Raw genomic sequence first — 22,775 nt, 5'->3', positions numbered from 1 at the left:
AAAATCAGCTCATCCAGTGACTCACAGTAGGCTTATTTCTGAGGTGCAATTCAAATGGTGGTATCTATGGAAGTAGAGGATTCATGTCTCTACAACCTCATACTTCTTTGGATCCTCTCCCTGACCCACCCAACTTCCTCATTTTTCATTTTCTGTGAATGCTCAAAAAATATCTATAAGCCCTGCCTAACGTTCATCTCTATGAAACTACTAAAAATAATTGCACTTAGAAAATGGAACTTATTTCTGAAACATCACAGAGCTATACAAAGAGCAAGTGAAGTTTCAACTCAAAGTTAAAATGAGCTTTTCATTATGTTATATAGACATTGTCAAAGATCTTGGTGATGGAAGAACCAGGCATTGTGGTTTGCTCAGTTTTTCTATCACTTTGACTGATTCTAGAAAACCTAGTACAAAGCAGATGAAACATCACAGAAGAGGTGTCCTAGACACTGATGAGCTTTCTCAAGGCAGCTTTCATGTCCCTGTTTCTCAGGCTATAGATGAAGGGGTTCATCATTTGAGGGACAACAGTGTACATCATGGAGAGCACAGCAGTGTTTCTGGAAGAGTTAGTAAGAGCAGAACTAATGTTCACTCCAATACCTGTCCCATAGAATAAGGACACAACTGAGAGGTGAGACCCACAAGTGGAAAAAGCTTTATACTTTCCACTTGCTGATGGCATTCTCAAAACAGAGGACACTATTTGAGCATAAGAGAAAATGATTCCACACACAGGAATACCACCAAATATGCTAGTTGCCAAATATATCAGGATATTATTGATGAGGGTATCAGAACATGCAAGCTTGATCACCTGAACAACTTCACAGAAGAAGAGGGGGATTTCCGGGTCTGTGCAGAAGGTCAGCTGCAACAGCATCAGACTGTGCAGGAGGGCATCCACAATAAGAATGAACAGGGGGAGTAGTATTAGCAGACCACACAGGCGGGAGTTCATGATGACGGTGTACTTCAGTGGATGACAAATGGCCACATAGCGGTCATAGGCCATTACTGCCAGAAGACAACTTTCCAAACTAGCAAACACCAGGACAAAGCAGATCTGTGTAAGGCAACCTGTGTAAGTGATGTTTTGATTCTGTGTTTGGATGTTCACTAGCATCTTTGGGATAGTGGTTGTGCTTAAACAGATGTCGTTAATAGACAGATTAGAGAGAAAGAAGTACATGGGGGTGTGGAGTTGGGAGTCAGAGCTGACAGCCAGAATGATAAGCAGGTTTCCCAGGACGGTGACCAGGTACATGAAAAGGAACAGGCTGAAAAGGAGGGACCGCAGCTCTGGATCCTCTGTCATTTCCATGAGAAGAAAATCTGAAACACGTGTTTTATTTCTCTGTTCCATATTGTTGACGAATCCGATAGAAAAGGTGGAGTGACAAGGTAATCAAATGTGCGTTTTCTAGACCAGAAGGAGGAGCATCACCAGAAGGAAACCTATCTTGGGTGTAAGGGATGGGGGTTGAAAGAGGACGATTGAAAAGATGTGCCTCATGTATGTAGATTATTTTGTTTCTTTAAAATTTTTTTCAGTTAAAAAACCTGAACCTGATATAGCAGTGTCAACAAATGTTAATTCTGGAAAGGGCCTAACAGGTTGTCATTTTAAAAAAATTACACTACATACATTGTTCTGATTATTTAAAACTTTTGGTAATTGTATAAAGAGAAACAGACAGAGACTGCTTGAAGATTCTGTCTGGATCCCCTGAGACCTCAGGGGCAGGCAACTGCGAGAATACATAGGTATGTCAAGAATTAGCAATAGGATGATAAAGTGAACTTTACCAAATTTCTTGCCCTCTCACCACAAGATTGTAAGCAAATGTCAGAGAATTTTATAACACTCAGCCTGTTTTAAAAGAGGCAGATTTCTACTCAGGAAGAAATGGTCCCGGTCATAGTAGAGTGAGCACAATATTAGTAAATAAGAGATGCTTGAGTATTGGTGCAAAGTACCAAGGAACATGTGGAGAAGATGACAGACAGGCAGGAGGACCATGGATGACTTAGTTCTAACCATCTGATGTACGCATTCTCTTCACAGCTTCCCTTCGATGAACCTATTGCAAAATACCTACCGTCATTTCCAAACATTCACCGAGGGACATTAGATTACCTGGCCAGCATCACATTGGAATGATGCTTGACAACTCCTGTGAATATGCCATATAGGAGATGTGTCCTCAGGAATGGCAGAAGGATTGAGTGAGACCAGGGCTCCTGGGCAAGAGGGATCACCTATGGGAGCATGCTCATGTGTGCTACAACTTTTAACAGGAAGCATTGTTAAATGAGGTGGTCACAGGCAGAATTCTGTCTCTGTATCTCTAGAGGCTCAATTTCCAAAGCTCCTCATTAGACAAACAATTTTATTGTCACTGTGATCCCAGGACAGTGAAAATCTGTAAAGACCAAGACTGTAGAAGGGAGGAATCAGGGTGGCTGCTTCCTTGACCCTGTGAGACCAGATGCATGTCTTATACTTTTCTCCACCTGGGACTGCTCATCTCCCTTTCAAATTCTTCACAAATATGGACACATCATCCTTCCTAATTGGATTCATCTTCTTTTTGTAGGTACTAGCGAAGGACTCTCCACCTAATCGATAACATCACAAAGTCTGATACCAATAATAGATGTGAAAATACATTTATGTATGTGGATATAAATAGTATCTTTAGAAATATGTTGCTATAAAATTGGAAACTCAGAAGTTTTTCACTCTCATGGTCACTAATGCTTCCTCAAACTTAATCTGCACTGTGTGTATTTACACAGTACATAATCATTTATTCCTGGACAATTCTGTCTCTGGTCAATACAGAAAAATCTGTTACTCATTTTTTAGGTTTCACAACCATCTTTTCCAACTTTTTCACAGTAGTTTTGCTGTGCATTTTTGTTTACTTTAGGGAAATTTGAGTTGAAATTATATAAATAACATATAAATTAACAAGAAAAAGAAACACAGTTCATTTGAAATACCACAAATGTCTATTTAAGAGAAAGGGAAATTGATATGTGAAAAAACTCTCAACCACATAATAAAAAGAGATGTGCCAAAGATTGAACTGATTTTTACACATACTAGATTATCAGTTTACTTGTGACCTAGATGGGTGGGATGGCGAGTGGGGGTGGGAGAGAGGTTCAAGAGGGATGGGATATATGTATACATATAGCTGATTCACTTCTTTGTACAGCACAAACTAACACAACCTTGTAAAGCAACTATACCCTCTCTCCAAAAAACTATATCAGTAATGATACAGACTACCAAATATAGCTCTGAGTGTAAAAATGAAAGCACGCCCTCCACAAGTCTCCCCCAGAGGTTCAAAGTCAGTAGTACTTGCTGGAGGTCAGAGAAATCTTAGTATGAACAAAGGTTTCAGGTGATCTCTCTCTCTGCATCTGTTCTGTGGACATCAATGCAGGAAGCTCTGCTTGAGTGCCAGGCAGGGAGCTCTTCCCCAGTGATGGTGCTGAAAATAAAACAATCCCTCATCCTGCAATAAGCACCAAAACAGAAGGTTCTTCAGCCACTCCTTTGATTCCCCCTTTGAGACCTCCATTGTTTCACCTCTATACTCACAGAGGTGATTCCAACGTGTGGCCCTGCTTTTTTATGCTTATAGGAAAAGTGATGCCCCTTGCCTTCTCAAATTCCTTTTTCTCCTCTCTGCTCTTACACTCGACATCTCCTTGTCAAAAGAAAGTAGCTCTCCATAGAATAAATTTCCTCATAAAGACACTTGGTGCAAGTTTAAAAGTTTTGCGTTAAGACCCCTAAGACAGCACCCAGTCCTCTATGACATCCATGATACAGTTAATTGTTTTCAATGCTGTTTCTCTTTGCGGACTCCACCAGTGATGTGTAAGAAGCAAAGCTATATAAGGTGACTGAGGAGAGAATTGAAAACTCAGATACATTCTTTTTTTCACATCTTTATTGAATAGAATTGCTTTACAGTATTGTGTGTTAATTCACTTTGAAACAAAGTGAATTAACTATATGTATACATATATCCCCATCACAAAGCATCAAGTCAATCTCCCTGTGCTATGCCACAGTGTCCCACTAGCCATCCATTTTACATTTGGTAGTGTATATATATCAGTGTTACTCTCTCACTTTGTCCCAGCATCCCCTCCCTCCTCCCACCCATGTCCTGAAGTACGTACTCTATGTCTGCGTATTTATCCCTGCCCTGCCACTAGGTTCATCAGTACTGTTTTTGTTTGTTTGTTTTTAGATTCCATATACATGCTTCAGCATACGGTATTTGTTTTTCTCTTTCTGACTTACTTCACTCTGGACGACAGACTCTAGGTCCAGCCACCTCACTACAAATAACTCAATTTCTTTCCTTTTTATGGCTGAGCAGTATTCCATTGTATACACGTGCCACATCTTCTTTATCCATTCATCTGTTGATGAATATTTGGGTTACATTCTTATAAATAGGCCGATGAGAAGGTTCAAAGCAAATAAAATGCTAGAAGATTATGATTCTTTTCTTTTGTCTCAGAATATATTATTGGTATCATCATTTTTATATTAATTTTATTTATTGATTGATTATTTTTTGGGGGGTACACCAAGTTCAATCATCTGTTTCCATACACACATCCCCGCATTTCCTCCCTCCCTCAAGTCCCCCCCCACCCCCCCTCGAGTCCCCCCCACCCTCCCCGTCCCAGTCCTCCAAGGCATCCTCCATTCTCGAGTTGAACTCCCTTTGCTATACAACAACTTCCCACTGGCTATTTTACAGTTGGTAGTATATATGTCTGTGCTACTCTCTCGCTTCGTCTTAGCTTCCCCTTCACCCCCCGCCCCCTCCCAAACCTCGAGTTCTCCAGTCAATTCTCTGCATCTGCGTCCTTGTTCTTGTCACTGAGTTCATCAGTACCATTTTTAGATTCCGTATATGTGAGTTAGCATACAATATTTGTCTTCCTCTTTCTGATATACTTCACTCAGTATGACAGACTCTAGGTCCATCCACCTCACTATAAATAACTCAATTTCATTCCCTTTTATGGCTGAGGAGTATTCCATGGTATATATGTGCCACATCTTCTTTATCCATTCATCTGTCGATAGACATTTAGGTTGATTCCACAGGTACATTCTTATAAATAGGCCGATGAGAAGGTTCAAAGCAAATAAGATGCTAGAAGATTATGATTCTTTACCCTGATTACATGAACATTATTTATCATATTACTCAGACTAGAAAAAGCAGCTGATAAATATAACATGGAAGAAAACTAATCTTGTTGCTGAAGCAAGTGGTAAAAACATGTGATAACAATAAGATGACAAAACTAATGAATATAGGCAAGATATGGAACACAATCATATTAGTTAATTTTATTTAGTACTTACTAGGCACCAGGCATTGTCCTAAGTAGTGCTTATAAGGGTGGATTTCCCGGCAGGGGTTATATTCCATATAGTCAAGCCAAGGTTCTCATAGCAATCATTTTCCCCACAGTAAGAATTAGATCAAGTAGGTGGCATACATATGATTCTAAATCAGTGAAAACATTAAGGGGATATATTGTGGATAGCTTCACGCAACAGCAAACAGTAAGAGAATCAAAGCAGGACAGTTGGGTTTCACTCTCTGGGCATCATGTCTGGACGTGATGACAGTGTCTTTTGAAGCCATTTGGATCCATGTGGGGAACCAGTCCAAGATAAAGCCACTGCAAGGAGAAGTAAATGAACTTTCTTCTACATTCTCTACCTCTGATTCCCTGGTCAAGAATTTAAATCTCAAAAAAAAAAAAAAAAAGAAAAAAAAAAGAATTTAAATCTCTATATTGCTGTGTCCATTAAGGTCGAAGTTTCTTATTCTTAGTAGAAACAAAAGCTTTCTCACTGATAAAGGACAAATGATTCATAATCATCTCAAATCACTGAGATAATCAAATTGTAGCAATTTTGTAAGTCATGGAATTGAGTGTAGTGGATACTGATGGCGCCTTTACACAGATATAGTTTACTGCTGATGAGTCTTGGAAATTACTGAATTAGATATTTAAAAAATCAGCTCATCCAGTGACTCACAGTAGGCTTATTTCTGAGGTGCAATTCAAATGGTGGTATCTATGGAAGTAGAGGATTCATGTCTCTACAACCTCATACTTCTTTGGATCCTCTCCCTGACCCACCCAACTTCCTCATTTTTCATTTTCTGTGAATGCTCAAAAAATATCTATAAGCCCTGCCTAACGTTCATCTCTATGAAACTACTAAAAATAATTGCACTTAGAAAATGGAACTTATTTCTGAAACATCACAGAGCTATACAAAGAGCAAGTGAAGTTTCAACTCAAAGTTAAAATGAGCTTTTCATTATGTTATATAGACATTGTCAAAGATCTTGGTGATGGAAGAACCAGGCATTGTGGTTTGCTCAGTTTTTCTATCACTTTGACTGATTCTAGAAAACCTAGTACAAAGCAGATGAAACATCACAGAAGAGGTGTCCTAGACACTGATGAGCTTTCTCAAGGCAGCTTTCATGTCCCTGTTTCTCAGGCTATAGATGAAGGGGTTCATCATTTGAGGGACAACAGTGTACATCATGGAGAGCACAGCAGTGTTTCTGGAAGAGTTAGTAAGAGCAGAACTAATGTTCACTCCAATACCTGTCCCATAGAATAAGGACACAACTGAGAGGTGAGACCCACAAGTGGAAAAAGCTTTATACTTTCCACTTGCTGATGGCATTCTCAAAACAGAGGACACTATTTGAGCATAAGAGAAAATGATTCCACACACAGGAATACCACCAAATATGCTAGTTGCCAAATATATCAGGATATTATTGATGAGGGTATCAGAACATGCAAGCTTGATCACCTGAACAACTTCACAGAAGAAGAGGGGGATTTCCGGGTCTGTGCAGAAGGTCAGCTGCAACAGCATCAGACTGTGCAGGAGGGCATCCACAATAAGAATGAACAGGGGGAGTAGTATTAGCAGACCACACAGGCGGGAGTTCATGATGACGGTGTACTTCAGTGGATGACAAATGGCCACATAGCGGTCATAGGCCATTACTGCCAGAAGACAACTTTCCAAACTAGCAAACACCAGGACAAAGCAGATCTGTGTAAGGCAACCTGTGTAAGTGATGTTTTGATTCTGTGTTTGGATGTTCACTAGCATCTTTGGGATAGTGGTTGTGCTTAAACAGATGTCGTTAATAGACAGATTAGAGAGAAAGAAGTACATGGGGGTGTGGAGTTGGGAGTCAGAGCTGACAGCCAGAATGATAAGCAGGTTTCCCAGGACGGTGACCAGGTACATGAAAAGGAACAGGCTGAAAAGGAGGGACCGCAGCTCTGGATCCTCTGTCATTTCCATGAGAAGAAAATCTGAAACACGTGTTTTATTTCTCTGTTCCATATTGTTGACGAATCCGATAGAAAAGGTGGAGTGACAAGGTAATCAAATGTGCGTTTTCTAGACCAGAAGGAGGAGCATCACCAGAAGGAAACCTATCTTGGGTGTAAGGGATGGGGGTTGAAAGAGGACGATTGAAAAGATGTGCCTCATGTATGTAGATTATTTTGTTTCTTTAAAATTTTTTTCAGTTAAAAAACCTGAACCTGATATAGCAGTGTCAACAAATGTTAATTCTGGAAAGGGCCTAACAGGTTGTCATTTTAAAAAAATTACACTACATACATTGTTCTGATTATTTAAAACTTTTGGTAATTGTATAAAGAGAAACAGACAGAGACTGCTTGAAGATTCTGTCTGGATCCCCTGAGACCTCAGGGGCAGGCAACTGCGAGAATACATAGGTATGTCAAGAATTAGCAATAGGATGATAAAGTGAACTTTACCAAATTTCTTGCCCTCTCACCACAAGATTGTAAGCAAATGTCAGAGAATTTTATAACACTCAGCCTGTTTTAAAAGAGGCAGATTTCTACTCAGGAAGAAATGGTCCCGGTCATAGTAGAGTGAGCACAATATTAGTAAATAAGAGATGCTTGAGTATTGGTGCAAAGTACCAAGGAACATGTGGAGAAGATGACAGACAGGCAGGAGGACCATGGATGACTTAGTTCTAACCATCTGATGTACGCATTCTCTTCACAGCTTCCCTTCGATGAACCTATTGCAAAATACCTACCGTCATTTCCAAACATTCACCGAGGGACATTAGATTACCTGGCCAGCATCACATTGGAATGATGCTTGACAACTCCTGTGAATATGCCATATAGGAGATGTGTCCTCAGGAATGGCAGAAGGATTGAGTGAGACCAGGGCTCCTGGGCAAGAGGGATCACCTATGGGAGCATGCTCATGTGTGCTACAACTTTTAACAGGAAGCATTGTTAAATGAGGTGGTCACAGGCAGAATTCTGTCTCTGTATCTCTAGAGGCTCAATTTCCAAAGCTCCTCATTAGACAAACAATTTTATTGTCACTGTGATCCCAGGACAGTGAAAATCTGTAAAGACCAAGACTGTAGAAGGGAGGAATCAGGGTGGCTGCTTCCTTGACCCTGTGAGACCAGATGCATGTCTTATACTTTTCTCCACCTGGGACTGCTCATCTCCCTTTCAAATTCTTCACAAATATGGACACATCATCCTTCCTAATTGGATTCATCTTCTTTTTGTAGGTACTAGCGAAGGACTCTCCACCTAATCGATAACATCACAAAGTCTGATACCAATAATAGATGTGAAAATACATTTATGTATGTGGATATAAATAGTATCTTTTAGAAATATGTTGCTATAAAATTGGAAACTCAGAAGTTTTTCACTCTCATGGTCACTAATGCTTCCTCAAACTTAATCTGCACTGTGTGTATTTACACAGTACATAATCATTTATTCCTGGACAATTCTGTCTCTGGTCAATACAGAAAAATCTGTTACTCATTTTTTAGGTTTCACAACCATCTTTTCCAACTTTTTCACAGTAGTTTTGCTGTGCATTTTTGTTTACTTTAGGGAAATTTGAGTTGAAATTATATAAATAACATATAAATTAACAAGAAAAAGAAACACAGTTCATTTGAAATACCACAAATGTCTATTTAAGAGAAAGGGAAATTGATATGTGAAAAAACTCTCAACCACATAATAAAAAGAGATGTGCCAAAGATTGAACTGATTTTTACACATACTAGATTATCAGTTTACTTGTGACCTAGATGGGTGGGATGGCGAGTGGGGGTGGGAGAGAGGTTCAAGAGGGATGGGATATATGTATACATATAGCTGATTCACTTCTTTGTACAGCACAAACTAACACAACCTTGTAAAGCAACTATACCCTCTCTCCAAAAAACTATATCAGTAATGATACAGACTACCAAATATAGCTCTGAGTGTAAAAATGAAAGCACGCCCTCCACAAGTCTCCCCCAGAGGTTCAAAGTCAGTAGTACTTGCTGGAGGTCAGAGAAATCTTAGTATGAACAAAGGTTTCAGGTGATCTCTCTCTCTGCATCTGTTCTGTGGACATCAATGCAGGAAGCTCTGCTTGAGTGCCAGGCAGGGAGCTCTTCCCCAGTGATGGTGCTGAAAATAAAACAATCCCTCATCCTGCAATAAGCACCAAAACAGAAGGTTCTTCAGCCACTCCTTTGATTCCCCCTTTGAGACCTCCATTGTTTCACCTCTATACTCACAGAGGTGATTCCAACGTGTGGCCCTGCTTTTTTATGCTTATAGGAAAAGTGATGCCCCTTGCCTTCTCAAATTCCTTTTTCTCCTCTCTGCTCTTACACTCGACATCTCCTTGTCAAAAGAAAGTAGCTCTCCATAGAATAAATTTCCTCATAAAGACACTTGGTGCAAGTTTAAAAGTTTTGCGTTAAGACCCCTAAGACAGCACCCAGTCCTCTATGACATCCATGATACAGTTAATTGTTTTCAATGCTGTTTCTCTTTGCGGACTCCACCAGTGATGTGTAAGAAGCAAAGCTATATAAGGTGACTGAGGAGAGAATTGAAAACTCAGATACATTCTTTTTTTCACATCTTTATTGAATAGAATTGCTTTACAGTATTGTGTTAGTTTCTGCTGTAAAACAAAGTGAATTAACTATATGTATACATATATCCCCATCACAAAGCATCAAGTCAATCTCCCTGTGCTATGCCACAGTGTCCCACTAGCCATCCATTTTACATTTGGTAGTGTATATATATCAGTGTTACTCTCTCACTTTGTCCCAGCATCCCCTCCCTCCTCCCACCCATGTCCTGAAGTACGTACTCTATGTCTGCGTATTTATCCCTGCCCTGCCACTAGGTTCATCAGTACTGTTTTTGTTTGTTTGTTTTTAGATTCCATATACATGCTTCAGCATACGGTATTTGTTTTTCTCTTTCTGACTTACTTCACTCTGGACGACAGACTCTAGGTCCAGCCACCTCACTACAAATAACTCAATTTCTTTCCTTTTTATGGCTGAGCAGTATTCCATTGTATACACGTGCCACATCTTCTTTATCCATTCATCTGTTGATGAATATTTGGGTTACATTCTTATAAATAGGCCGATGAGAAGGTTCAAAGCAAATAAAATGCTAGAAGATTATGATTCTTTTCTTTTGTCTCAGAATATATTATTGGTATCATCATTTTTATATTAATTTTATTTATTGATTGATTATTTTTTGGGGGGTACACCAAGTTCAATCATCTGTTTCCATACACACATCCCCGCATTTCCTCCCTCCCTCAAGTCCCCCCCCACCCCCCCTCGAGTCCCCCCCACCCTCCCCGTCCCAGTCCTCCAAGGCATCCTCCATTCTCGAGTTGAACTCCCTTTGCTATACAACAACTTCCCACTGGCTATTTTACAGTTGGTAGTATATATGTCTGTGCTACTCTCTCGCTTCGTCTTAGCTTCCCCTTCACCCCCCGCCCCCTCCCAAACCTCGAGTTCTCCAGTCAATTCTCTGCATCTGCGTCCTTGTTCTTGTCACTGAGTTCATCAGTACCATTTTTAGATTCCGTATATGTGAGTTAGCATACAATATTTGTCTTCCTCTTTCTGATATACTTCACTCAGTATGACAGACTCTAGGTCCATCCACCTCACTATAAATAACTCAATTTCATTCCCTTTTATGGCTGAGGAGTATTCCATGGTATATATGTGCCACATCTTCTTTATCCATTCATCTGTCGATAGACATTTAGGTTGATTCCACAGGTACATTCTTATAAATAGGCCGATGAGAAGGTTCAAAGCAAATAAGATGCTAGAAGATTATGATTCTTTACCCTGATTACATGAACATTATTTATCATATTACTCAGACTAGAAAAAGCAGCTGATAAATATAACATGGAAGAAAACTAATCTTGTTGCTGAAGCAAGTGGTAAAAACATGTGATAACAATAAGATGACAAAACTAATGAATATAGGCAAGATATGGAACACAATCATATTAGTTAATTTTATTTAGTACTTACTAGGCACCAGGCATTGTCCTAAGTAGTGCTTATAAGGGTGGATTTCCCGGCAGGGGTTATATTCCATATAGTCAAGCCAAGGTTCTCATAGCAATCATTTTCCCCACAGTAAGAATTAGATCAAGTAGGTGGCATACATATGATTCTAAATCAGTGAAAACATTAAGGGGATATATTGTGGATAGCTTCACGCAACAGCAAACAGTAAGAGAATCAAAGCAGGACAGTTGGGTTTCACTCTCTGGGCATCATGTCTGGACGTGATGACAGTGTCTTTTGAAGCCATTTGGATCCATGTGGGGAACCAGTCCAAGATAAAGCCACTGCAAGGAGAAGTAAATGAACTTTCTTCTACATTCTCTACCTCTGATTCCCTGGTCAAGAATTTAAATCTCAAAAAAAAAAAAAAAAAGAAAAAAAAAAGAATTTAAATCTCTATATTGCTGTGTCCATTAAGGTCGAAGTTTCTTATTCTTAGTAGAAACAAAAGCTTTCTCACTGATAAAGGACAAATGATTCATAATCATCTCAAATCACTGAGATAATCAAATTGTAGCAATTTTGTAAGTCATGGAATTGAGTGTAGTGGATACTGGCGCCTTTACACAGATATAGTTTACTGCTGATGAGTCTTGGAAATTACTGAATTAGATATTTAAAAAATCAGCTCATCCAGTGACTCACAGTAGGCTTATTTCTGAGGTGCAATTCAAATGGTGGTATCTATGGAAGTAGAGGATTCATGTCTCTACAACCTCATACTTCTTTGGATCCTCTCCCTGACCCACCCAACTTCCTCATTTTTCATTTTCTGTGAATGCTCAAAAAATATCTATAAGCCCTGCCTAACGTTCATCTCTATGAAACTACTAAAAATAATTGCACTTAGAAAATGGAACTTATTTCTGAAACATCACAGAGCTATACAAAGAGCAAGTGAAGTTTCAACTCAAAGTTAAAATGAGCTTTTCATTATGTTATATAGACATTGTCAAAGATCTTGGTGATGGAAGAACCAGGCATTGTGGTTTGCTCAGTTTTTCTATCACTTTGACTGATTCTAGAAAACCTAGTACAAAGCAGATGAAACATCACAGAAGAGGTGTCCTAGACACTGATGAGCTTTCTCAAGGCAGCTTTCATGTCCCTGTTTCTCAGGCTATAGATGAAGGGGTTCATCATTTGAGGGACAACAGTGTACATCATGGAGAGCACAGCAGTGTTTCTGGAAGAGTTAGTAAGAGCAGAACTAATGTTCACTCCAATACCTGTCCCATAGAATAAGGACACAACTGAGAGGTGAGACCCACAAGTGGAAAAAGCTTTATACTTTCCACTTGCTGATGGCATTCTCAAAACAGAGGACACTATTTGAGCATAAGAGAAAATGATTCCACACACAGGAATACCACCAAATATGCTAGTTGCCAAATATATCAGGATATTATTGATGAGGGTATCAGAACATGCAAGCTTGATCACCTGAACAACTTCACAGAAGAAGAGGGGGATTTCCGGGTCTGTGCAGAAGGTCAGCTGCAACAGCATCAGACTGTGCAGGAGGGCATCCACAATAAGAATGAACAGGGGGAGTAGTATTAGCAGACCACACAGGCGGGAGTTCATGATGACGGTGTACTTCAGTGGATGACAAATGGCCACATAGCGGTCATAGGCCATTACTGCCAGAAGACAACTTTCCAAACTAGCAAACACCAGGACAAAGCAGATCTGTGTAAGGCAACCTGTGTAAGTGATGTTTTGATTCTGTGTTTGGATGTTCACTAGCATCTTTGGGATAGTGGTTGTGCTTAAACAGATGTCGTTAATAGACAGATTAGAGAGAAAGAAGTACATGGGGGTGTGGAGTTGGGAGTCAGAGCTGACAGCCAGAATGATAAGCAGGTTTCCCAGGACGGTGACCAGGTACATGAAAAGGAACAGGCTGAAAAGGAGGGACCGCAGCTCTGGATCCTCTGTCATTTCCATGAGAAGAAAATCTGAAACACGTGTTTTATTTCTCTGTTCCATATTGTTGACGAATCCGATAGAAAAGGTGGAGTGACAAGGTAATCAAATGTGCGTTTTCTAGACCAGAAGGAGGAGCATCACCAGAAGGAAACCTATCTTGGGTGTAAGGGATGGGGGTTGAAAGAGGACGATTGAAAAGATGTGCCTCATGTATGTAGATTATTTTGTTTCTTTAAAATTTTTTTCAGTTAAAAAACCTGAACCTGATATAGCAGTGTCAACAAATGTTAATTCTGGAAAGGGCCTAACAGGTTGTCATTTTAAAAAAATTACACTACATACATTGTTCTGATTATTTAAAACTTTTGGTAATTGTATAAAGAGAAACAGACAGAGACTGCTTGAAGATTCTGTCTGGATCCCCTGAGACCCCAGGGGCAGGCAACTAAAGACCCTGCATGCCACAACTGAAGATCCCACATGCCACAACTGAAGATCCCACATGCTGCAAAGAAGATCCTGCATGCTGCAATTAAGACTTGGCAGAAGGGCTTCCTAGGTGGCGCAGTGGTTAAGAATCCGCCTGCCAATGCAGAGGTCACGGGTTTGATCCCAGCTCCAGGAAGATCCCACATGCCGCGGAGCAACTAAGCCCGTGTGCCAAAAAAAAAAAAAGACTTGGCAGAGTCAAATAAATAAATATTTTTTAAAAAATGAAAGTAAAAGAAATGAAGACAGTCTAAGACACCTCTGGAACAACATTAAACACACCAATATTTACCTTATGGGTCCCAGAAGAAGAAGAGAAAGATAAAGAGTCTGAGAAAATATTTGAAGAGATTATAGGTGAAAACTTCCCTAACATCATACCCAATGGTGAAATGCTAGAAGCATTTCCTCTAAGATCAGGAACAAGAAAAGGATGTCCACTCTCGCGACTTTTATTGAACATAGTTTTGGAAGTCCTAGCTACAGAAATCAGAGAAGAAAAAGAAATAAAAGGAATCTAAATTGGGAAAGAAGAAGTTAAACTGTCATTGTTTGGAGATGCCACGATACTATACACAGAAAATCCTAAAGATGCTACCAAAAAACTACTAGAGCTCATCAATGAATTTGGTAAAGTTGCAGGATGCAAAATTAATACACAGAATTCTGTTGCATTTCTATACACTAACAGCGAAAGATCAGCAAGAGAAATTCAAGAAATAATCCTATTTATCATCACATCAAAAAGAATAAAAAACCTAGGAATAAACCTACCTAAGGATACAAAAGACCTGTACTCCAAAAAGTATAAGACTCTGATGAAAGAAATTGAAGATGACATGAACAGATGGAGAGATATACCATGTTCTTGGATTGGAAGAATCAATATTGTTAAAATGACTATACTACCCAAGGTAACCTACAGACTCAATGAAATCCCTATCAAATTACCAATGGCATTTTTCACAGAACTAAAACAAAAAATCTTAAAATGTGTATGGAGACACAAAAGACCCTGAATAGCCCAAGAAATCTCGAGAAAGAAAAACGGAAAGAATCAGGCTCCCTGACTTCAGACTATACTACAAAGCTACAGCCATCAAAACATTATGGTACTGGCACAAAAATAGAAATATAGATCAATGGAACAGGATAGAAAAGCCAGAAATAAACCCATGCCCCTATGGTCATTACTCTATGACAAAGGAGGCAAGACTATACAATGGAGGAAAGACAGTCTCTTCAACAAATGGTGTTGAGAAAACTGGACAGCGACATGTAAAAAATTAAAATCAGAACATTCTTTAACAGTATATACCAAAATAAACTCAATGGATTAAAGACCTAAATGTGACACCAGGCACTTTAAAACTCTTAAAGGAAAACATAGGCGGAACACTCTTTGACATAAATTACTGCAGGATCTTTTTTGATTCATGTCCCACAGTAATGGAAATAAAAACAAAAATAAACAACTGGGACCTAATTAAACTTAAAAGCTTTTGCACAGCAAAGGAAACCATCAACAACAAAAAAAGACAACCTACAGAATGGAAGAAAATATTTGCAAATGATGTGACCAATAAGGGATTAGTCTCGTGGCTTAATATCATCAATACAAACAACCCAATCAAAACATGGGCAGAAGACCTAAACAGGCATTTCTCCAAAGAAGACATACAGATGGCCAAGAGACATATAAAAAGATGTTCAACATCACTAATCATTAGATAAATGCAAATCAAAACTACAATATCACCTCACACCAGTCAGAATGGCTATCATCAAAAAATCCACAAGTAATAAATGCTGGAGAGGGTATGGAGAGAAGAAAACCCTCCTACACTGTTGGTGGGATGTAAATTGGTGCAGTCACTATGGAGTCTTAAGAGTATGGAGGTTCCTTAAAAAACTAAAAAAAAGTGATACCATATGATTCTGTAATCCCATTCCTGAGCATATACCAGGAGAAAAACATGGTCTGAAAGGATACATGCACACTAATGCTCATTGCAGTGCTGTTTAGAATAGCCAAGACATGGAAGCAACCTAAATGTCCATCAACAAAAGAATGGATCAAGAAGATGTGGTACATCAAGGAAGGGAGGGAATGCGGGCATATGTGTGTAAAAACAGATGATTGAACCTGGTGTACCCCCAAAAAATAATTAAAAAAATAAATAAAAAAAAAAAAGAAGATGTGGTACATATATACAATAGAATATTAATCAGCCATTAAAAAGAATGAAGTAATACCATTTGCGGCAACATAGATGGACCTAGAGATTATCATACTGAGTGAAGTCAGTCAGACAAAGAGAAATATCATGTGATACGGCTTATATGTGGAATTTTTAAAAAATTTTACAAATGAACTTATTTACAAAACACAGACTTAGAGATCGAACTTATAGATACCAGGGAGGAAGGGTCAGGGAAGGGATAGTTAGGGAGTTTGGGGTTGACATGTACACACTGATATATTTTAAATGGATAATCAACAAGGACCTACTGTATAGCAGAGGAAATTCTGCTCAGTAGTCTGTAACAACCTAACTGGGCAAAGAATTTGTAAAAGAATAGATACATGTATACGTATAACTGAATCACTTTGTTGTATACCTGAAACTAACACAACGTTGTTAATCAAGTATACTCCAATATAAAATAAAACGTTAAAAAAACGTTAAGATGATAAACTGTTATGTGTATTTTAACAAAAGAAAAAGAAAAAATAGCATTCATAGATTAATGAAACAAATATTGCAAAATGTCAACTGTTGCATGTAGGCAGTAACTAAATGTGTCTTCATTGTATCATTCTTTCAACTTTTCGGTATGTCTGAAATTTTTCACAATAAGAAATTGAAAAAAGTATAAATTGTGTGATTCCACTTATATGAAATATATAGACTAGAGTAGGAACATTTATAGAGACAGAAAGTAGACTAGAGGTTTCCAGGGACTGAAGCAGAGGGAGAGATTGAGGTGATAAAAAAAATGTGGAAACAGATTGTGGTAATGGCTGCACAACATTGTGAATGTAATTATACCACAAAATTCCACAATTAGAAAACATTAAGATTGCAAATTTTATGTTACGTTTGACCACAATTTTAAAAATAGACTGAGCATGTGATAGATATTTTCTATTACCTTTATAGAATTTCAATACCAGTTTTCTCAATTTCAAATTATTAGATTGAATATTCTGTCCGCATTATTGGGACCATTCATTGAAATTCTGGTCCTCGATTATTATTATTTTTTATTTATTATTTTTTTGGGGGTACACCAAGTTCAATCATCTGTTTTTATACACATATCCCCATATTCCCTCCCTCCCTCTAGTCCCCCCCACCCTCCCCATCCCAGTCCTAGTCCTGGATTATTGATATTGTTACAGTACATTGTGAATTATCAGAGAAGCAGTCAAATTATGATACAGTGTTCCTTAAGGTTGTAATAAACAGAATCTCAGCCTTCTTTGCTACCATAATAAACTTATTTTTAGCAGACTGGTGACCTAGAATAACTAAGACATGTTATATTGGCTCAAGGGTATATACAGGACCTATTGACCAGAAAATAGAAACCAGAAAGGAATCAGTACATAAGTGGGCAGGTTATGAAGGGACATAAAAATGAATTTGGATCCTGCTTCACATTAAAGGGAAAACTAAATTCCAGGAGGGTTCATACTTCATATGTAGAAACCAATACTGAGAATTATTTCAGACTGAAGTACTACTGGATTCATAAAAAAGACCTATTGAGCACATACCAATATGGAAAGTATTGACAACAATTAACTATGTAATTAAAATGAAGAACTTGTGTTCATTCACAACAAAACTGTAGAGGATATCCAAAAAGAAGTCATACACTTAAAGAAGAATTTTGCTATTAGTATAACTAACACTAATATCCTGATTATGTAAAGAACTCGTATGAATTAGTGAAAAAGGAAAAAACAACTCAGTGGGTCTATCACAATTAGATATTTAAAAGAAAAGAAAAGAAGTGTATCAAAAGGCTCTCAACTATGGGGCTTTCCTGGCAGTCTGGTGGTTAGGACTCCATGCTTCCAATGCAGGGGGCGCAGGTTCAATCCCTGTTTGGGGAACTAAGATCCCACATGCCATGGACCATGGCCAAAATAAAACAAAATAAAATAAAATGAAACCATTTTTAAAAAATGCCTCTCAGGACTTCCCTCGTGGTCCAGTGGCTAAGACTCTGCATTCCCAATGCAGGAGGCCTGGGTTCGATCTCTTGTCATGGAACTAGATCCCACATGCATGCCTCAACCAAAGAGTCCTCATGCCACAAATAAGGATACTGCATGCGGCAATGAAGACCTTGCACAGCTAAATAAATAAATAAATAAATATTTTTTGAAAAGCCTCTCAACGATGTAATAGTAAGAAGTATGCCAGTTGATGAAAAAATTTTTACAACTAGTAAGTTGTCCCTATAAATGAAAATGCATTGACGATAATATGGATCCCCTCTCTCATTCTACCATGAGAAACATACAACACTCATATTCATTCACAGCAGCAGAAAACTAGCTACAAGTGAACAAAACTTCCATCAATATCATAAAGGATATCTATTTTGAAGTCACCAAACATAGTGTAAATATACAGAATATTGGGAATTAATTATTTACTGACACACCCCAAAAACATGATTAAATCTCCAAAGTGCAATAATGAGAAAAAATCAGGATAAAAAAATTCAAACATAACAATTAAAATCTTAGACAGTCAGTTTTATTTGTCTCTGGGAGTCATGTGTAGATATGATGCCTGGATCTGTTGCAGCCATTTGGGTCCCTGAGGGAAACTGGCCTTAGCATGAAGCCTATTCATGGAGGAATGAGTGAATCTCTAATTTCCTGCTCCTGAACATTTTCTGCCTCTGAAATCCTTGTGATAAAAGATAACCATCTTTATTGTTTGAGCATATTAGAGTCAGGAAAAGTTTCCTCACTGATCAATTTCAAATATCCCACAATCATTTCAAACCACTGAGATAATCTAATTACAAAATTTTATAGCTGAGTGTTGTGAATGTTAATGTTGCCCACACATGTACAATTTACCAGTGACCAGTCCCAAAGATTCCTGAAAGATCAAGCACAATGTCTTATAGTAGGCTTCACTCTGGGGTACAATTCACATTGTGCTATCCATGGAATCAGACAGAATCTACCTCTGCATGCCCACAGACTTGTTTAAATTCCTTCCTTGACCTATCCACCTATTCCCACTTCCCTTGTGTTGAGAATATTCCCCACAAAATTACTGTACCATGAACCCTTGCCTTAGATTCAGCTTTTATTGGCGCTAACCAAAAACTTTACCTTAGAGAATGAAAAGGTTTTGTCATACATTGCAGAGCTAGAAAATGACACAATCTCAGAAGAGAAGGTACCCTACCCATGAGTTTCCTCAAAGCTCCCTTCATGTCTCTGTTCCTCAGGCTATAGATGAAGGAGTTCATCATGGGAGTGATCACAGTGTACATCAATGAAGCCACTGAAGTCTTCCTGGAAGAGTCAGGAATTGCAGAACAAATATACACTCCAAAACCTGTCCCATAGAACAAGGAAACAACTGAGAGGTGAGACCCACAGGTAGAAAAAGCTTTATACTTTCCACCCACTGATGACTTTCTCAAAACAGAGGAGACTATTTGAGTATAAGAGAAAATGATTCCAGAAAGGGGAATGCCACCTAATACGCTAATTGCAAAATAAAGAAGAATATTATTGATGAAGGTATCAGAGCAGGCAAGCTTGATGACCTCGACAACTTCACAGAAGAAGAGGGAGATTTCCAGGTCCTTGCAGAAGGAGAGTCGCAAGACCATCAGAGTGTGGAGCAGGGCATTAGCAGCGCTAATGAACAAGGAGAGGAGAACCATCATAACACAGAGGTGGGGGTTCATGATGATTGTGTATCTCAGTGGGTGACAGATAGCCACATAGCGATCATAGGCCATGGCTCCAAGGAGAAAACTTTCCCAACAAACCAAAATCAGGACACAGCAGATCTGAGTGAGGCAGCCTGTGTAAGTGATGCTCGGATTCTGTGCTTGGATGTTCACCAGGATCTTTGGGATCATGGTTGTGCTTAAACTGATGTCAGTAAAGGACAGATTGGAGAGGAAGAAGTACATGGGTGTGTGGAGGTGGGAGTCAGAGATGACGGCCAGGACAATGAGAAGGTTTCCCATGACGGTGACCAGGTACATGGCTAGGAACAGATTGAAGAAGATGGTCTTCAGTTCTGGATCCTCTGTCAGTCTCATGAGAAGAAATTCTGAAACATTTATTTGGTTTCTGGGTTGCATGTTGTTGATGAATCTGCTGAATAGATGTGGTAACAAGAAAATGAAATGTGTGGTCCCTAGAGAAGCAGCAGGAGTATCACAAGAAACAAAAATCATCTTGGGAATGGAAAGAGACTAATGGTGGGGGAGGGGGTGAAAAGGAAAGCCTCCTGCATGCATATTTTTCTGTTATGTAAAATAAAAAATCTGAAGCTGCTGACAGAGCAGAGCATGAACAGTTAATTCCAGAAAGGGTTACCACTTGGTTGTATTTTTAAAATTTTTATTGGCATATAGTTGATTTATAATGTTGTGTTAGTTTTAGGTGTACAGCAAAGTGAATCTGATATATGTATATACTTTTCTTTTAGATTCTTTTCCCATATAGGCAGTTGTAGAGTATTGACTACAGTTCTCTGTGCTACACAGTAGGTCCTTATTAGTTATCTATTTTATATATAGTAGTGTGTGTATGTCAACCCCAATCTTCCAGTTTTTTATCCCTCCCCACCTTACCCCCTGGTAACTTGATTGTATTTTTCACTTATACTATCTATCTATGCAGTTCTGATTATTTAAAACATTTGATAATTTTATAAAGAGAAACTAATTGAGTAGGGAGGCAATGAAGGTTCTGCCTGGATCTCCAGTGACTGCAGGCCAGGCAAAAGAAATAATACATAGATATATCAAGATCCAGAAATGGAAAGACAAGGTGAACTTTACAAAGCTTTCTACTCACCCACACTATCACATGAAAACAAAGATATGTCAGAAATTTCTATAAATGTCACCATGTTTTTCAACAGACACGTTTCTAATCAGGAAGAAATGTTCCATGTCATAGTAGAGAGTATGGTGTTAGTAAATCAGAGGTGCTTAAGCATTGCAAAATACACCCCCCCAAAAAAAAGTGTGAGGATGACATAAATTAGGAAGGGTAACTTGGTTCTAATCATCTGGTGTATGTACTCTCTTTACAAATTTCACTGGATAAACTTGTACCTAAACACCTTTTCTCATTTCCAAACATTCACTAAGGAACATTAGGTTACCTGGCTGGCATCACAGTGGAATGATGCTTGACATCTCTGATGTACCATACAGATCTAGCCTTAGGAAGAGAAGGGTCTGAGTGAGTCACCAGCTCCTGGGCAGGAAGGATCACCTATGGTACAAGTCTCAGATGTGCTTATTCTTTACAGGGAAAGGACTGTTGATTGAGGTGATCACAGGCAGACTGCAGTCTTAAACCCTAGAGATTCAATTTCCAAAGCTCCTCATTAACCAAGCAACTTAATGCTACTCTGATCCACAGGAGTGCAAATCCTTAAGATAAAGACTCTACCAGGGAAAACTCAAGATGGCTGCTTTGCAGAGCCCGTGAGGCCAAGTGTTCACCTTCCTCTTTTCTGCTCATGTCCATTTCTCATCTTTTCATAGAGTTGTAAGAAGTTAGAGTATCAGGGCAAAACATTAGGGTGCAGGCATAATATCAGTATACTTAGTTAGATTTTACCTATTATCTAATAGGTGGGGTTTGTCCTCCATGATAATATTAATTAACATATATTTCATCTTTAAGGAATTCAATATTTTCATGTGTCTATCAATTTATTTGCTCTATTGTTCACTGCCACTGTATGAAATTTGTTAACCTACAATTTTCTGGATACATTAAAACTAACAGGACACAAGATAGCTTTGTAATATTAACCCTTACTGTCTTAACCTCACTTGCTTTAAACATATAAAATAACAGAAAATACAAAAGAGATATAAAATTTAAAAAGCTAAGGGTGGAGGTGGAGGTTTGTTATTGAGAAATGCAAGTGAACATAAGAGTAGTGGACACTGTCTGCGACCATGATTGACAACTTAGAACAGTAGAAAGTTTCAAAAGGAGCCTCCGTGGGCTTCCTAGGTGGCGCAGTGGTTGAGAATCCGCCTGCCAATGCAGGGGACACGGGTTCGATCCCTACTCCAGGAAGATCCCACATGCCACGGAGCAACTAAGCCCGTGTGCCAAAAACAAACAAACAAACAAAAAAAAAACAAAACAAAAGGAGCCTCCGAGGTAGAGCTAATCCAAGGTACATGGTGGTTAGGTGGCTGAATTTTCGATATTCTCAAAAACACTGAGCAGCAGGGGTGAATTATTAGATTTAATTCCAGGCTAGAGGACTGGTGATTGGTAAGGGCAGCTGTGAATCATTAGATGATAAAGTGTGAGTACATAAAAGGAAAGAGAGAGGGGGGGAAAATCTAGCAATTAAAATGAATCTACAATTCAGGGACTTCCCTGGCAGTCCAGTGGTTAAGACTCTACACCTCCGTTGCAGGGGGCACGGACTGGATCCCTGGTAAAGGAAATAAGACCCTGTGTGCTGCACAGCACTGGCATAAATAAATAAACAAACTGAAGTGGAATTTTAAAAATAATAATAAGAAAATAAAAAA

The 22,775-nt window shown here is 38.8% G+C and overlaps 4 protein-coding genes across 4 annotated transcripts; all 4 read right to left on the bottom strand.

The window, feature by feature from the left end:
• Positions 1 to 448: 448 nt before the first annotated feature.
• On the bottom strand, positions 449 to 1,372 carry LOC130836921 (olfactory receptor 7G1-like). Its single transcript, XM_057709577.1, has one exon. The coding sequence runs from the start codon at positions 1,370 to 1,372 to the stop codon at positions 449 to 451; it is 924 nt and encodes a 307-aa protein (XP_057565560.1).
• A 5,163-nt stretch (positions 1,373 to 6,535) lies between these two features.
• Positions 6,536 to 7,459, bottom strand: LOC130836923 (olfactory receptor 7G1-like). The gene has a single exon (XM_057709580.1). It carries the CDS (start codon positions 7,457 to 7,459, stop codon positions 6,536 to 6,538), a length of 924 nt encoding a protein of 307 aa, XP_057565563.1.
• Positions 7,460 to 12,620: 5,161 nt separating this feature from the next.
• LOC130836909 (olfactory receptor 7G1-like) lies at positions 12,621 to 13,544 on the bottom strand. Its single transcript, XM_057709563.1, has one exon. It carries the CDS (start codon positions 13,542 to 13,544, stop codon positions 12,621 to 12,623), a length of 924 nt encoding a protein of 307 aa, XP_057565546.1.
• A 5,796-nt stretch (positions 13,545 to 19,340) lies between these two features.
• Positions 19,341 to 20,336, bottom strand: LOC130836225 (olfactory receptor 7G1-like). Its single transcript, XM_057708296.1, has one exon. It carries the CDS (start codon positions 20,334 to 20,336, stop codon positions 19,341 to 19,343), a length of 996 nt encoding a protein of 331 aa, XP_057564279.1.
• Between the last annotated feature and the right edge of the window lie 2,439 nt (positions 20,337 to 22,775).

Source organism: Hippopotamus amphibius, chromosome 15, assembly GCF_030028045.1.
Source record: "Hippopotamus amphibius kiboko isolate mHipAmp2 chromosome 15, mHipAmp2.hap2, whole genome shotgun sequence".
NCBI lineage: Eukaryota > Metazoa > Chordata > Mammalia > Artiodactyla > Hippopotamidae > Hippopotamus > Hippopotamus amphibius.
The sequence above is the reverse complement of the archived record's forward strand: the minus strand, read 5'-3'. Positions and strand labels throughout refer to the sequence as shown.

Bases quoted from the DNA above. Each gene is read 5' to 3' on its own strand.
- LOC130836225 (XM_057708296.1), bottom strand. From the start codon at position 20,336: ATGCAACCCAGAAACCAAATAAATGTTTCAGAATTTCTTCTCATGAGA.
- LOC130836909 (XM_057709563.1), bottom strand. From the start codon at position 13,544: ATGGAACAGAGAAATAAAACACGTGTTTCAGATTTTCTTCTCATGGAA.
- LOC130836921 (XM_057709577.1), bottom strand. From the start codon at position 1,372: ATGGAACAGAGAAATAAAACACGTGTTTCAGATTTTCTTCTCATGGAA.
- LOC130836923 (XM_057709580.1), bottom strand. From the start codon at position 7,459: ATGGAACAGAGAAATAAAACACGTGTTTCAGATTTTCTTCTCATGGAA.